The 16,689-nt window shown below is 47.5% G+C and overlaps 1 protein-coding gene across 1 annotated transcript in view; it reads left to right on the top strand.

The window, feature by feature from the left end:
- Positions 1-16,689, top strand: part of MRPL23 (mitochondrial ribosomal protein L23) — a 145,651-nt gene that overhangs the window by 31,999 nt on the left and 96,963 nt on the right. The window contains exons 3-4 of the mRNA XM_078682740.1: positions 405-487; positions 15,045-15,118. Of these exons, the coding sequence (XP_078538866.1) occupies positions 405-487; positions 15,045-15,118 (157 nt within the window). The remainder of the gene's footprint in view (positions 1-404; positions 488-15,044; positions 15,119-16,689) is intronic.

The following is a 16,689-nucleotide window of genomic DNA, read 5'->3' as shown; positions in this document are numbered from 1 at the left end:
TTATGGTAGGGAGATGTCTCAAACTGCAGGGACATGTTATTCAAGGGACGCAACTATGGAGTAAGTGGGCACTGAAGAGAGAGTGTTTTAGTGCAGGGTGGTGACGGAAATAAATCCACACTGCAGGGACTGTGGATTCAGAGCAGCGAAGTAGGTGCACACCAATTACACAGTACATCAGGAGTGGAAAGCTTGGTTGAGAATTAACTAAATAAGGGGGTGCATCCCACACAGACTGTTCATAGGGTGCCCTGGGATGCATTCAGTGAGGGTGAATGCAGTCTAAGGCTGCAACCCTGAAAATATGTGAAAACTGGCAGGCCCAAGTGTTTAGAGGTGGAGGTGCTCACGTCCCTGTGTGGCTGCATTGTGTCTTACATTCGGCTCTTCATTGCTCTTGGCAGAATGACGAAGTTTGATATCCAGAACTATCTTCAGAAGATCTACAATGTGCCTGTGGCTGCGGTGAGGACTCGCATTCAGTATGGTATGTGCATTTATTTTTGTGTGTCAAGATGTTGGTTTGTGAACCATATTGCTCTATTTGTCAGTCCGAGGAGGGAAAGTATAATGTGCTGGCCTTGGCTAGCCATTAGATAGATCACATGTGTTGCATACAGGCAAAGGTATATTCACTCAGAAGTTATAATACTGGGGTGCACAGGCATGCACCTATCAATTGTGAAGATTTCCATGCCAAACCAGTTCACAAAACCACAAGCCATACACTTATGGTTTGGTCCAGAAATGACGAAACTCCAGTTCATTTAAATAGTTTCTTGCTTACCAATTTGCCTAACACCGAACGTGGTTGTGTGTAAACTTCACATTTCAGAAAACCTGCATGAATTGGGTTAGAAAATTTGACAAACTATTTTCGGTATTTTGATTTCCTTACTTGAAAAGCATTTTTCCAGATTAATTATTTTCTTGTCTCACCCTACCGTTCCAAAATGAGGGAAATGTGTGCACTTTGCCACATTTTCTGAAACACTTAAACCTAAGCCGTTCTGCTTTTAAGTTTAGAAGCGCAGATTGGTGTGAGAGAAAAGCAAATGCAAAAAATATCGGAAAACTGATTAAGAACTCTGCCGGTGTACATCTAATTTGAATTGCTCTTTTCTGGCTACATCCTGATACTACTATGGAAGACCCGCCATTGCTTTTCAGGTATTATTTACTTATTTATTTTTTTATTTTATTTTATTTGAGATTTTATATAGCGCAAACATGACACTTTCGGGTATCAGAGCTCTTTACAGGGATAAACACGTTGCGTACAGTATAGGCATAGGCAAAATACAAGGACGGTGTTAGGGACTTTACTACAGTAGGATAAAAGTCAGAGCTATATACAATAAACAGTACAGTACCAAAATCAGAGAGCGACATGTCCGCAATAAAACAAGGGGAACAATTGATACATGGAGAGGGCCAAGCAATACAGGAGATTATGAACTGAAACTTAGGCCATGAAAAGGCGGAATGCGCAATAAAGGAGTTATTGGAGGAATTTGCTCATTAGTAAGGTTTTCACTTCCTTTTTGAAGCGTGACAAAGTCGGAATTCTTCTGATGGATGGGGTAGCGAGTTCCAGATTCTCAGTGCGGCCCCAGAGAACGCTCAGTTATATGTTTTTACATTGTGGAAGCGGGGTGGCAGGAGCACACGGTCTCTGGCGGACCGGGAGTTTCTGGTTCTCCCAGATATCACAATTTTCTGGGCGAGATACTTTGGGGTGTTCGCGTACAAGGCTTTGTGAGTGATGCAGGCCAGCTTGAGCTGGATTCTGCCTTCAAGAGGAAGCCAGTTCAAGGCCTTCAGATGTGGTGAAATGTGGTAAAAAAAATGAGCCAGATAAGAGTCTAGCTGCTGCGTTGAGGCAAGCTTTTAGCGCGGCCGTCAAAGTCTTTGGTAGGCCAGATAGGATAGAGCAGCCGTATTCAATTCTGGAGATGACTAACGCCTGAACTGTGTTTATTAGGTCGGCAGCAGCAAGGAAGGGTTTTAGTATTCGCAAGTTGCTCAGATGGAACCTGGCAGGTTTGGCCATCGAATTGATTTGTTCACACATATTCAGGTTGCTGTCCAAGGTTATCTCGAGCGATTTAGCAGAATCCACTATGATTGGCGTGCAGTTGAGTGCTGTGATCAAGTTAATCCATTCAGGGATGTCATTGGATTTTTTTGGGGGGGAGATGAGAAGGAACTCCGTTTTTTGGGCATTCAATTTGAGCTGGTTGTTGGCGAGCCATTGAACAATCGGATTTAGGGCATCGTTCGGATAGGTAATCTCATCAAGAGAAGAGATTTTGATGTATATCTGAGTGTCATTGGCGTACATGTGGATAGAGATGTTGGCAGTGCAAAGAAATTCAGCTAGTGGTTCAAGGTAGAGATTAAAGAGGTTAGGGGACAGAGTAGAGCCTTGAGGGACACAGATAGAGATCAGGGAAGGACCAGATAGGTTGTTGTTGACTAAGAATCCCTGGGTGCGGTTCTAGTGCAATGAACCAAACCATTTGATGACTGTACCTCCTAGACCCATCCTGTGTTCGAGGCGTTCAAGAAGTTTCTCATGGTTGACTGTGTCGAAGGCTGAGGAGCGATCCAGAAGGATCAAGAGACAGGTTTTGCCTTGGTCAAGGGCTAGGAGAGCATCCTCTACGATGTGAAGAATACTGGCTTCAGTGCTATGTCCAGGCCTGAACCCAGATAGGAAATCGTCAAGTAAATTGAATTCGTCGATGTGTTATCTTAGTTGTAGCTGCACACATTTCTCCAGCACTTTCGCAAGAAGAGAAATATTCGAAATAGGTCTGATGTTGTCTGGAATTTCCAGGTACAGAGTTTTTTTTTTAGGGTGGGGATGACTTGCCCGGTTTTCAGGGAGTCGGGTATGGACCCTTGAAGAAGGGAAGCATTTTAATTGTAGTCCAGATGGGAACAATAAGTGGGGAGGTCCCCGCCAAATAGTTGGCGGGTAGAGGGTTGTTGATGTGGGTGTTCGGTTTTAAGGAGGCTAGAATTTTTTAGATGGACTGGTCATCATAAAGTTCGAAGTTGGACCAGTGAGCCTTGTTTTGGGTGTTGTTTGGTGGGGACGAGAGGGGAGAAGGGCTCCAGTAGGAGGAGAAGGGCAGTTGAAGGTGGCATTGAGTTAGTTACCTAGTGAGTTGATTTTGGTTGTATTAGGATTTAGTTATTTCTTTTGATGACTTCGCTAGTTTGTTTGATTGAAGTTTGACTATTTCGAAGAGTTTGCGGGGTCTGTTCTTGGAATTTTCCAGTTCTGATTTGAAGAACTTCTTTTTTTTTTTTTTTTGGACAAGAGGATATTATTGTTGTAAGTATTTCTGGCCTGGCGGAGACGTTTAAGAAGGGAGGCTCAGGGGTGCTGTTTCCAGTTTCTTTCTTTAGGTCGGAGAGCTCTCCTTTCGCTATTGAGGGGTCCGCTGAACCAGGGATTTTTGTCTTCGATTGGGGACCTTTTGAGCTTTAACGGGGCCAGATCATCCAAAATGTTAGTCATAGCCGAATTGTAGTGCTCTGTGAGGTTGTTGACCGTAGAAAGATTGGGGAGGGGGGGCGTGAAGGTCGCTCACACAGTGAGCTCTCAGCTTCTCGAGGTCAAGGCTCGTAGTGTCTCTGAGCCAGTGTTCTGGTTGTACCGGTTGCTCAAGACATTTCAGGCCGTAGTCCGGTATAGTGAAGGTGATGGCGTGGTGGTCTGACCAGACCAGTCGCATGACTCAATTGAATTCAGCCTGCCCGCTGATGCCTTAGCGATTATCCAATCCAAAAACGCGCCTTTTGGGTGGGTAGGTAGGGTGCATGCCTGGGTGAGTGATTGGTCAGCGAGGAATACTTTGACAGCGTTGACTTGGATATCATTGGAGTCGTTCCAATGCAGATTTAAATCACCAAGGAAAATGTCATTGGAGTGGGGGAGACCTTAGCAGAGATTATTTCCAAGAGGAGATCCGTGAAAGTGTTGTTCTTGCCTGGGGGGGTGGAAGAAGATGTGCACTTTGCATAACTGAGTAGTTTTGTTACTAATGCAGAGAGCAAAATATTCACTAGAGTCTGTGGGTTCTGCATGGAGTTCTGTGACAAGGAGGTCTGAGCGGTAGATGCATGCAATGCCTCCCCCCTTTTTTAATTTGTCTATCAAGTCTAATGATATAGCTAGGTAGGACCAAAAAATCAAGGTAAGGAGATGAGGAATCATTGAGCCACGTCTAGGTTAGGATCTGTTTTACATCTGTTTTATGGCTTAGGATGAGGGCGGAGATGTCCGAGGCGTGTTTTGCATCTGAACAACAGTTAATAAGGAGGCCAGAGAGTGGAGAATCGGTACGAGTGTTGTAAGAAGGGGAGGTTAAACGTACTTGTGCTAAGTTGCAGCTGTTTACCCCTCTATTATGGAAGTATGATGATCTATTGATGTTGATTGTGATAGTGGGAATCAGGCAATCAACTTCCTTGTTAGGAGGACGGGGCGTCGGGGGAGGTCATGTAGGATGTAAGGAGGGTTAGAGTTTCCTCCTCCGAGAGGTAGTTTGGGAGTTGGTGAGGGCGAAGGTGTCTGCTGGCCAGCGGCATGGGCTGGAGGGTGGGAATGGTGAGCAGGGGAGGGCTGAGTTAAGGGAGGGCTTAAAGATGGCAAAAGAGTGTTCAATGAGGAGAAGGATGTTCCTCTAACCAAATAGGGATTTCTGGATTTTCTAAACTATGATGGATGCTCTGGTGTTCAGGGTTTAAAAGTCCAGAGGTGTTGGTTGTGCTTGCGGGTAAGGGACCAGGGGGACAGGACAGGGTCTGGAGGCATGAGCGGTCAGGCAGGGGAGCGCGACCCCCCCAATGGCAAGGTTAATGGGAGGAGGTGGGAGAGGAGGGCTAGGCAATCTCCGAGAGGAGGTGGTTCTGGGACTGTTGCGGGGAAAGTTAGGTGAGCTGGAGGTGGGGTGATTGTTAGTTGCTAGGCTAGGGGGCAAGGAGCGAGGAAAAGAGGCGAGGGCTGCGGCAGAGGTATATTGGCGGATGCTACGGGTTGGGGGGAGTGGAGGGGAGCACTATGAACGCAATAGGTGAGATTCTATCGCTGGACTTGGACTGAATGGAGAACACGTTGGGAGGGTTTGTGCCAATCCGACCTGTGGGAGTGAGAGAGGTAGTGGAATGGGGAGTAGTAGCAGCATTAATAGGTCTAGATGGGGGGCCCATACTCGAGGAGTTGGAGTTGAGTGGACAGGCACGGCGAAGGGAGTCAGGGGGCAACAGCAGGCCCAGGGGGTGCATGGAGGAGTGAAGTACTTGTTTCTTAAGAATGGGGAAGAAGTCAGCAAATTTGTTGAGATCCATGTCAGATGCTTGGATCATGACAATGCCGTTTTTGTAGGCGGTAATGGTAAGGTCGGCTTTAAGGGTTTGGGAAGGCATGATCGTGAGTTTGGACCCATAGGGGATGTTCCTTGCATTGGGTATGCTAAGTACGTTAAATATGGTAGTGCGCCATAGTGCTGTTTTCCTTATATAGAAAATAATGTAATTGGTAATGATTCCCCTGTCGGCGTTGAAGTAGAGGACAGAGATCAGAGTCTCAGGGTGTCTTCTCAGGAGGGAATGTTTAAAGGATTTAGCTGCAGACTTGGAAAGGTTAGGAGGGTAAGCGATGGTGAAGGAGTTGCATCCAATAGCAATCAGGTCAGATCCTTCTTAGAAGATGGGCGCTGGGTCAAGAGCTCCGAATTCGAGCTCCGGGCACGGACACGAAAAATTACTATTACTATTCTAGCAGTGCCCCCCCAGCTGGCCCACCCCTACGATGCCCACCGCCCAGCTCCTGGCCCCGCAACGAATACCTTGACTCAAGAAGTGCCGCCTGACTCGCGCTAAGGAGAACAGGGTCTGCTCGCCGGATCTCCCCCTCTGGGGATCAACACTCGCCTGTTCTCACGCGACCCCAGGACACCACCGGATCGGAGCCTCACCATACCGGAGCCGCCCTGACCTCTACCCGCTCCTCGACACCACCGGGATATCCTCCACGCAGCTAAAGGAAATCCGCATAGACGGATTCTCTTCCCCCAAGCTGCCTGCGTCGCACAGCTCGGCTCCGCCTCGCCTGGACCCAAAATGGCGGATCGTGAGGACTCCGCTTGATCGGAGCCTCACTGCAGCCGCCTGAAACGCCACTTCTCGACCAGAACCACACCGGAGCTACCCTGGGTCAACCTGCGCTGCTGTCCGCCACACACGACGAACTTTCTTCAAGCTGCTGGAATCTCGCAGCTCGATTCCTTCATGCCTGATCTCAAAATGGCGGATCGTGAGGACTCCATCTGATCGGAGCCTCACTAGAGCCGCCTGGACCGTCCCATACTCGTCTTAAGCCCTACTTCAGCACCCGAGAGTGTCCTCCGCTGTGATCGGCCACTCACACAGCACTTCCCTTAAGACTTCGGCGGCTCCCAGCTCAGCTCCCCCTGCCTGGCCTCAACATGGCGGATCGTGAGGACTCCTGATCGGAGCCTCACTGGAGCCGCCTGGTTCAACCTCTACTTGACCAGAGCCTAACTGAGCCTCACCAGAGCCACCCTGGAGCCACCTATGCTGTTGTCCTCCACACACACTGCACTTCCCCTAAGCTGCCCAAGTCCTGCCGCTCAACACCTCCACGCCTGGCCTCAAAATGGCGGATCGCATGGACTCTTCCTGATCGGAGCCTCACTGGAGCCACCTGGATCATCTTCTACTCGACCGAAGCCTCACTGGAGCACCCTAGATCGACCTCCGCTGGTGTCCGCCTCACAGGCGAGCTGCGCCGGCGCTAATCCCTGGCGACCTGACTCTTACCTTCTCCGGCCACCCAGCAGCCCCTTCCTAAGAACTACACCTCCACCAGGACTGCCCAGCCCACGGATCCCAGCTATACTGATCCACAGGACTCCGCAGCACAGATACAGGTGAGCCGTGCCGGCGCTCAGCCCTGGTGATTGGAACTCTACTCTCTCCCTCCTCCCCTAGCAGCCCCCCCGTCTCATCCTGCCACCCCCGTTCCTATCCTGCCACCTCCCCCCACACGTGCACCCCGCCGGTCACTATACCGTCACGATGGCTCGTGACTCACCTTCCCTTCCCACCCAAGCCCTAACTCCCCACCTAATACCCCACAGCCGGAACTCTTTCACCATCTTCTTCCCCCCTCACCTCTCTACAAAAATGAGACGCCTCTTCAAACAGAAACTTATCCGCCAACACAAAGAAACCCTAATCACAGACATCTACCACTCGGCCTCCAATGGCCCGACTAAGATGGACCTGATATTCCACACTGAGAGACCGGAAGACTGGATCTCCTTGATCAGAAGGCAACTGTATATCGCCAAAACAACATCCACTTCCCACAGTTGCAAACTAACCTCTATACTCCCTATGAGCTCGGTTGGAAGAGGGTACACTTCCGTGACCATCTACACGAACGGCACGGTCCTCATTCAGGCTAACAATAAGAACCTTGAAGCCTTCGACTCCCTATTTCCCACATTAAGATCAGCCCTCCCATCCCTACCGCACCCCACCCCTATCCGCACCTCGCCCACATCCACTACCTACAGAGAAGCCTTTGTCCCTCCCTTCCGCTATACCGACACGGCCCTTCACGCTCCTCCTCTCCCGCCACATTCCAATGCACGCTCCCAGCCAACCGACCACACAGAAAACTCTAACCACATCCTCAATTCCCCATGCCAGCCATCCTACTTCCCACACCTACCATATCCCTCAGCTCTGTACGGATAACGATACCCCGCCTCCGTATGGGATCCCTCCCCAGCAAACCCACAGATACGATATGCCGACAGGGACCACCCTCCCCACGAGCCTCATCCCAGCTTTCAGACACTCAAAACCTCTCACTGTCCCGTCCCCTCCTCTATCTCCGACCTCTCCCTCGTTCCCAAAAAAGGATAACCCGACTTGTTCCACCATTAAAAGACCTCAACTCCTCCACCTGAACGACAACACCCTAGATGCCCCCAACTCCTCCCTCGATTCCGTGCCACAGCGTCTCGCGGCTCTTGAAAGCCAGATAGACGCAATCTCCCGGGGCCTAACGGAAATCCTCTCCAACCTAGGTATAGCCCGTAAACACCTGAAACTCCCATCCAGGTCTCCGTACGCCGTCAGCACCAACCGCCCCCCTGGGCTCGCAGAACCCACTGGTACCCATCTACACGGTCCCCCCGACTGGGTCCCAGAACCATAAGCACTTAAGGACCCAAAAACCAAAGCCCCCTTCCCTAAGACCAAGATCCATACTCTATCAGATACAAAACTCCCGACCTCAAGGCCCTCCAGAACAGAAGCACCAATGTCAGATTGTGAAGCAGTCCTTCTAGCTGCTGCATACCACATTCCCGCCTCAGAATCTCCTAAATCCAAAATTCAAGTGATCACAGGACACCGGAAAGACCTTCCCTGCACCAAACCACTGAGACATCCTGTCCTGACCGCCATACCGAGGGCGACTAAAGATAGAACTACCAGAAATCAGACACCTTTCACTAACTGCGTACTAATCAACTGCAGATCGGCCTCACTACACGCAACTGAACTAGCCGAGGCTATCCTCACTCATGATATGGACATTGCGTTCCTCGCGCAGACCTGGTTGAATAAGTTATCTTCTCCCTGTCTAGACATGCTCGTACCACCTGGCTTCTCCCTCATCACCAAAGACAGGATAGAGCAGCGAGGAGGAGGGGTAGCTCTCATCCACAAGGATAGTTTGGCCATCTCGGAAATCACCTCGTTCGAATACAATTCCTTTGAATGTCTATCCGCCATCCTCAAGACCAAAGACAATGACTCTACCATGTCACCTGCTCTACCACCCCCCAGGCAGAAACAACGCTTTTGGAGAACAACTATCCGACCTGATAACACAAGGTGCACTCGGCGACTCCAATAGCCTAATTCTTGGGGACCTGAATCTACGATGGAACGAGACACACAACCCTCTAATCCAATCGCTATCTAGCCTCCTCGAGGATAACAACCTTAAACAACACTGCATTGAGGAAACTCATTACAAAGGAGCCACATTGGATGCCATCATTTTGCAAAAGAACTCTATCACGATCAACCACATACTTCCCGTCGACTGGTCAGACCTCCACATGATCCTGTTTCATATTAATCACCCCACTATCTCCTACCAACCTCCACACGACCCCCCAAAATGGATGAGAAACATCTCCCATGTACCCCTGGATACCCTGGGAGCGCAGTTAAGCTCACTCCTCCCAGACAACAAAGCCCACCTCTCCACCAAAGATCTCACTGATCGGTACAATTCCGAGCTAGGGGCCATTCTCGACAAGCTAGCTCCACTAAAGCTCAAAAGAAGCAGAACCACTCCTTCTAGAACTTGGTTCAAAGATGACCTTAACACAGAAAGGAGAATCCTAAGAGCCAAAGAAAGAAAATGGAGAAATAACCCGACTGCCATCCTTCGTGACCAACTGAAATCAGCCGGTAGGAAGTACAACAACCACATCAAAAATAGGAAATCCAACTTCTTCCGCGAGGCACTGGACAAGGCCAAAAACAGACCGAAGGAACTCTACAGCATCATCAGACAACAAACCTCCAAACCAGTGTCCTCTTCTGTACAGGCGTTCAAAGAACTCTGTGATAACTTTGCTCACTTCTTCAACGATAAGATAGCAAGAATCGAACTATCACTAGACATCAATGAATCACTCCCTAAGAAGAGCAGCTCGGCTGTACCCCCTGGCTCTTCTCCCACCCCCTGGCTCAGCTTTCGTCCCGTTCTAGAAACAGAGATAATCTCGCTGATCGCGTCCTCCAAACCATCAGCCCACATCTCTGATCCCATTCCTCCCCTACTAATCAAGAAATTAAAACACGCGTTTGCACCTATTTGGGGCAAAATCATAAACAGCTCCTTAAAAAATGGAGTGGTCCCTGATTGCCTAAAAATGGGACAAGTCACACCCCCTGCTGAAAAAACCCGGTCTAGACTCGACAGATCTGAACAACTTCAGACCTATATCCAACCTCCCCTTGCTCTCAAAAACACTTGAACCCTGCGTTCTTCATCAACTGACACAGCACCTGGACAACATAAACCTTCTAGACCCCCACCAGTCTGGCTTTAGAAAGGGCTGCAGCACAGAAACCGTGATGCTGAACATCATAGATGACATCCATGGTTCTCTAGACTCAGACAAATGCTGCCTCCTCATTCTCCTTGACCTCTCGGCAGCATTTGACACAGTGGACCACAAACTCCTCATCAAGGCTCTCCAAGAAAGAGCTGGCTTCGGCGAGGTAGTTCTCAAGTGGTTCTCCTCCTTTATAAACAACCGCACCCAATTAATAAAAATCAAGAACTTCACCTCCGAAACTCAGCAAGTTAACAAGGGCGTCCCCCAAGGATCGGTGCTCTCTCCACAGCTTTTTAACATCTATATGGAACCGCTCGCCAAACTACTCAATAAAACCAACATCCGCTTCCAGCTCTACGCGGATGACACTCAGATCTACCTGGAAACCTCCTCTCTCACTGACATCCAAAGACTAAATGATGTCCTGAAAGATGTTCAAGAATGGCTAACAAACAGCCATCTGAAACTAAATCCAGACAAGACCGAGACACTCCTCATCTCGAACAAGGATGACAACCCTCAAATCACTGAATGGCTAAAGGCAATCGATGCACTCAAAGGGAATCTTACTCTAGCAGACTCTGTTAAATCTCTCGGCGTCACCCTGGACCCAAAACTAAACATGATGAAACACATTAAGAGCTCTGCCAAAAGCGCATTCTTTAACCTCAAACTTCTGAACAAAATCAAACCCTACATTCATAACCAGGATCTCAAACTGGCCACTCAATCCCTGGTACTGTCAAGACTGGACTATGGGAACGCAATTCTAACAGGTATTCCTAAATCACACCTGGCACCGATCAAAAGAACATTACATGCGGCAGCCAGAATGACCCCCGGCATCAAAAAATCTGATCACATCTCCCGACACTCAAAGAACTCAAATGGCTACCAGTAGAAATGCGAAGTAGCTTCAGGACGGCCTGCCTAACCCTCAAAGCCCTCCATACCGGCAAACCCGAATACCTGGCAAAAAAACTCAAATAAGCTGGTCAAGCCAGGAATCTGAGAAGCTCTAACTCCCTCCTGCTCATCATACCTAAAACCAAAACAGACTGCAACACCAAAACTTTGTGCCCGCATGGAACCTTGATACCAAAGAAGTTCTGCAGTACATTTATGCAGCTCCTACTTTTTCTCGTGGATTGTCAATACCTTTCCTATGTCATACCTTTGGGGATTACATGTGATTCTGTAAAGTGTATTGAACCCTTGATACCAAATAAGCTCTGCAGTACACATATGCAGCGCTCACTGTGACATTCGTGGATTGTCGAAAACCTGTCATATGTCATGCTTTTGTTGCTTTTGTTGATTATATGCTATTCTCTACTGTAAAGCGCTCTGTTACCTCTGGGTCTTGACAGCGCTATAGAAAACTTCATAAATAAAATAAAAATAAATAAAAGATCCAGCCATCATGGGAGGATGGACGGCCAGGGAGGGCCCAGCGATGCAGAAGTGGTGGGCAATATCTGCTCTGGGAGCAGGCGGTACTGGGAGAGAATCTGAGGGCAGTGATGCTCAGAGGCTGCAACCCAGAAGCTACGCGTAAGTTGGAGGTATGGAGCGGGTCCCAATACAGGTAGGGGCATCAGGAAGAAGTAGGGTACCAAGGCGCACCGTAGGAACAGTGGCCGAGTCACTCAGGCAAGGAATAGGAATAGGTGGCCAGCAGGGGGCAGCGGGAGACGGAGAGTAAGCAGTCCAAGCACACAGTCCAGTTCCGAAAAGTGTACAAGGAGATAGAGTAGCAGAATAGGCAAGTTTAGAAGTAAGATCACCAGATGTTGATGTTGGCACCGTGATAACCCAGTTCATAAGATGTTGGTGTAGGCACCATATGAACAATGGGAGATTCATACGGCAAGGATAAAGGGGGCAGCGGGAGAACAGGGAAGCAGACAGTAAAGAGCCCATGTAGACGGCCGAGTTCCGAGTAGGATAAGGCATATAGCGCAGAAGAACTGGCAGCTTTGAGGGACGCTACGGGGCCACACGAGAAATAGAGGTATCGGTTGCCATGTTCTTGATGCGGCAGCATTCTTACAACTATGAAGGCATACGCACCAGATTCTTAATGTTCAGCAATTGCATAAACACCCTAACCAAACCACCATAGGCGCTAGTGGTGGGCACATTTTTTTTCATTGGATGTAGAATGCCAGTATCCTAACTTTACAGGAATTAGACAAATATATTGTATTGTGTCACATAGGAAATAAGTCTTTAGCTTGCAAAATTTCTGACGTCTGATTAGAGTTAAACATTTATATCGCCTCTTCACGGTCTGGCATTTTTGGGGGTTACCTTTTGCTTAGTTAGTCAGTTCTCTTTACATGGAAGAGGGTATCACATTCAGAGCATGTATTATCATTTGTGCATAGTATCTGACTTGTTGATAGTGGTAAAGGGTATCAAATTATTCAGACAATACATCCTCTATGGTATGTGGTCCCAGACTATGCAGAGGAAACAGCTGTGCGCATTCAAATATTGTCCCCCATCAGAACATCCTCCGAACAGTATGTGCCGATTGATTCCCGGCTTGGTGCCATAGGGAAAGGTAGACATGAAGCTCCACGTCGCAGCAACTACAGAAGGCTAAGTTACTAATTTAGTTGCCGATAGCTACAACAGGGGCGCTCTCTTAGGGCCAGGCCCCGCCATCTTGAGGTCAGGCTTCTAGAGATTCATGTTGATGCCCTCTATTTACAAATACGTAAAATCCATATGATCAGCTGCATTCTTCCCAGGGTAAAGCACTGCTGTTTTAGAGGCTGCGCGGGATGTCCGTGCTTGGAAACACAGCTGGGAAGTTCACATCATCAGACACTACTAATTTAAAGGGGAACACTGCTTCTTTGGGTTGGGCTCATTCAAACTAAACAGTTGTAATGTGCATAGCCTCCGTGTTTGCCTTGATGTTGGGTAGTGACCGCTTGATAAGAACTGCAGAGCTCTTTGCAACGAGTGGAGGGTTCTGAAACATGCTTCTATTTTACTTTGACAATAAAAAGTGTTGGAAGCAAAATGCGCTGTTACTAAAGGACACTCGCTAGTTGTTTTGACTTTAATGACCACCCTGGCAAGACAAAATTGTTCTAGTTTCGGCGGGTGTTCAAGTTAAAACACACTTCAGTCAGATAGTGCATGACCTACACACCACCTTCGAGCCTTTATCAAGGGGACCCAGTCCACAATCTGAGCACAAGAATAGCCTTCTCGTATTCAGAAACGAATTCCTCTAATTGTATTAGTTGATTGTCTCCACTTCTTGGAGATAAGCCTTTAGTAACAGGAAAAAGCATAAAACCGATGTGGTGATTTGTATGTGGTTTCTCTTCTCTAGCCAGCTGCAGAGTGAACAATTTCTTTCAGTTTTGGCACAGTGGTGCTTTCCATAGATGAAAAGGTTTGCATTGTATGTACAAGAGACACGCATCACGCACCAAGTAAAAAAAAAAACTTCACATTTTCTCTCAACATGCACAGTGTATCCACTTCTGTGGATCATTGCGTAGTGCATCTTTTTGTGAGTGTGGCCCAATGATCCTGTCTTATGCAAATCAGTTTTGTTTAGTAAGCACTGAAGAGCTTTGATCCGTCATTTTTGAAGCATCCATAATCTTGCTGAAAATTGATGTATTGCATATTCTGATCGTGCTCTCCAACATATCCTTATGTATGTATGCAAAACTGGTACAGCACAAACCTTTATTAAGGGAGTCGAGAACTGTACAAGGTCCAATGCAAAAACACAGTCTCTGTATATAGCAGGTTTGTGGACTGTTACACTGATTGTAGGGAATGACTATGGCAAGTTGGTTCGCTGTTTGCTGTTTAAGCTGAGTATATGCTCCTTAAAATAAGTGCTTTTAACAGGTCACAAATATTTGTTAGGACAATGTCAAGAAGACAAAAAGAATAAAACCTTCAAAACTGCAGCTAATGCCAGTAAAGCAGTTACACCTGCTTCTGTTGATGAAGTGACTTTTATAGTCTATAACTGAGGAAAGTTTGCAACTTTACATGCACTGAAGTCTTCAATGTAAAACTCCTCAATTTCCTTTTCTCTTCCCATTGCTTCACTCAAAGTGCTGTCTTGGGTGCACCTTCTCTGCCCCATCGCATGTTGCACTTTTCCTTTTTTGTTGCACACTGAAAAAAGATTGAAATACAGGGAGTGGAGAGCAGTCGTTCAAGTCATCAAGGATTTCACATTTTCTTTCATGCATTGTGGGCCAGATGAAACAAAATCTTGAAGAACCACTCATTACTAAATAATAAGAGACATCCACTGGTATTATTAGATTCGGACCTGGTAATCCTCATTTGCAGAGATTTACACTCAACATACATCAAAGAAGTAGTTTCTACAAACACCCAGATTTCAACTACTAGCCAGGAATGCAGCTCCCCAACATTGATCATATAGGCTTCTAAAGCAACATAGCTATCGGGTAGCCCAATGTCACTTTTCATACCTTTTAGCTTGCACTGCTGCCACCTTTTTCTAAACCAGGTATGTAAGGCGAGCTTGCCTTGCGGATACTTGTGCAGTATTTCGTCTACAGGAGTGAACAAGGCTTTATTTTCACAACTGTTGCATGTGCTGAACATGTTATATAAATTAAGCTGTCTGTGTGTGTGTGGGGGGGGTAGTGGGGAGTGTTTGGGCTACTGTTCTGCATGTTTGAGGGAATCTTGTGCGTGTGTTTGTGATGGCCTTATTTTCCAGTTGCTGTACTTCACCAGCACTTATTTCGCCCCAAACCACGCTCCTGAAGTGCTGCGACATTTGAAGCTGCAAATTAACAAAGCTGATTATCTTCTTTTATGCAGGCAATAACCGGAAGAAGAATCACAAAAACCAGCGGGTAAAGCGTCCGGATTTCAAAGTAGCCTACGTTCAGCTGGTTAGTATAGCTCTCCTGGTGGAGTGCAAATCCACCAAAATCTTTCCTCCTTGGTTAATTACTATTACATGAACATTCAGTTTATTTTTAAAGTAAGTATTGTTGTAAACACTTCTTTCAACTGTGTTTATTACCTATTGAAGTAACACATTTACAAATGCATTTCGATTTCTTTTTTTTTGGTCCATATATCACCATGGTGTCTGCAAATCTTGGACCATATTTAACACACTCCATCCGCCTCGTGGCCCGTTGCATTCGCTCGCTTCGAGCCTCCATCGATCATATCACACCTCCTCAATTTCCTCGGACCTGATCATTCTCGCCTCGGTGCCTATTCTAATCATGGGTACCACTCTGCAACTCTGGGCAATAGCTTGCTTAATCTACACAACGGGCCCAACAACGCTAGGATGCCTGGCTTCACCTTGGGGGTGCTCAGGAGTGGGCACTTCACAGGAAAAAGCCAGAAAGGGTTCCACAGCGGTATGCGTACAAGCGCCGAGATACCGTCATGGGTCGATTTGTGCGCTATACAAGTACTACTACATCGGCAACCCCAAGTCAGTCGACCTACTGTAATCATAGGACAGTGATGTTATGTTCATAGACTGCCCCTCAGTGCCGCACGGTGCCTTTGCACCTATGAGATCCCCCTAATGAGATCGTCCCATACCTACGCCGATCTTTCTGGTTTGCGTTCTACCTCCATACGACTCGTCCACTTAGCTACTTTAAACCACTCCATAGCATGTGGTGGGGATGGATCAGTACAGAGTTTGCAGATCTCCCACCTGGCTAAGAGCAACAGATAGAAGACCAGACCCCTTTGCTTACTGCTCAGAGTACTACGTGTAGTTTAACAACAGGTACTGTGCGCACGTGGGATCAAAAACAATATCGGCGATGCCGTGGTTTGGCAAACCACGGCCAGGAGCATTACCACCCTTCTCAGGACAGCCCGTAGCATCAATACCCGTATGCACGGCGGACCTTCACTCAGCATATACCCTTGCTGATCACCTTCCCACTGGACGTTTTTACGCACCCCAAGACCACTTGATATGCATCACGCCTCCACAGCCCTGATGAGTCACAGTCGCTAACCTGCGATGAAACACGTGTCGGCTGGCGTTTTTTCGAATAAAGAAAAGAAATAAAGACTAATTTTCAACACTACAAACTGCCTTCAACCCATTAATGACATTTACATTTCTCTTTGTCTCAAGAACCACCACATCACCAATATTGTTTTTGATCCCACGTGTGCACAGTACCTGTTGTTAATTTGTTTCAAGTGTCCAGGCATTCTTGTGCCTGTTCACCTTAGAGAGGCTTTCTGGTTTCCCTCTATACCGTTGGCACCGTCGCTACCTTTTACTAACTTCTCCATCATCACCGATATTTCTGCACTGTGTGAGCGCCTGACACTGTTTACTGAAACCTTCAGCTGAACTACTACGTGTAGTTTTGTCAATCCCAAAAAGAACTAACACAGAATTCAGGACAATAGATATCCCCATGATGCCCCTTATAGTGGTTTCAACTACATGCCAATATTCTTTGATCAC

Source organism: Lissotriton helveticus, chromosome 3_1, assembly GCF_964261635.1.
Source record: "Lissotriton helveticus chromosome 3_1, aLisHel1.1, whole genome shotgun sequence".
Taxonomy (NCBI): domain Eukaryota; kingdom Metazoa; phylum Chordata; class Amphibia; order Caudata; family Salamandridae; genus Lissotriton; species Lissotriton helveticus.
Note: the sequence above shows the minus strand (reverse complement) of the source record. Positions and strands in the feature narration are given on the sequence as shown.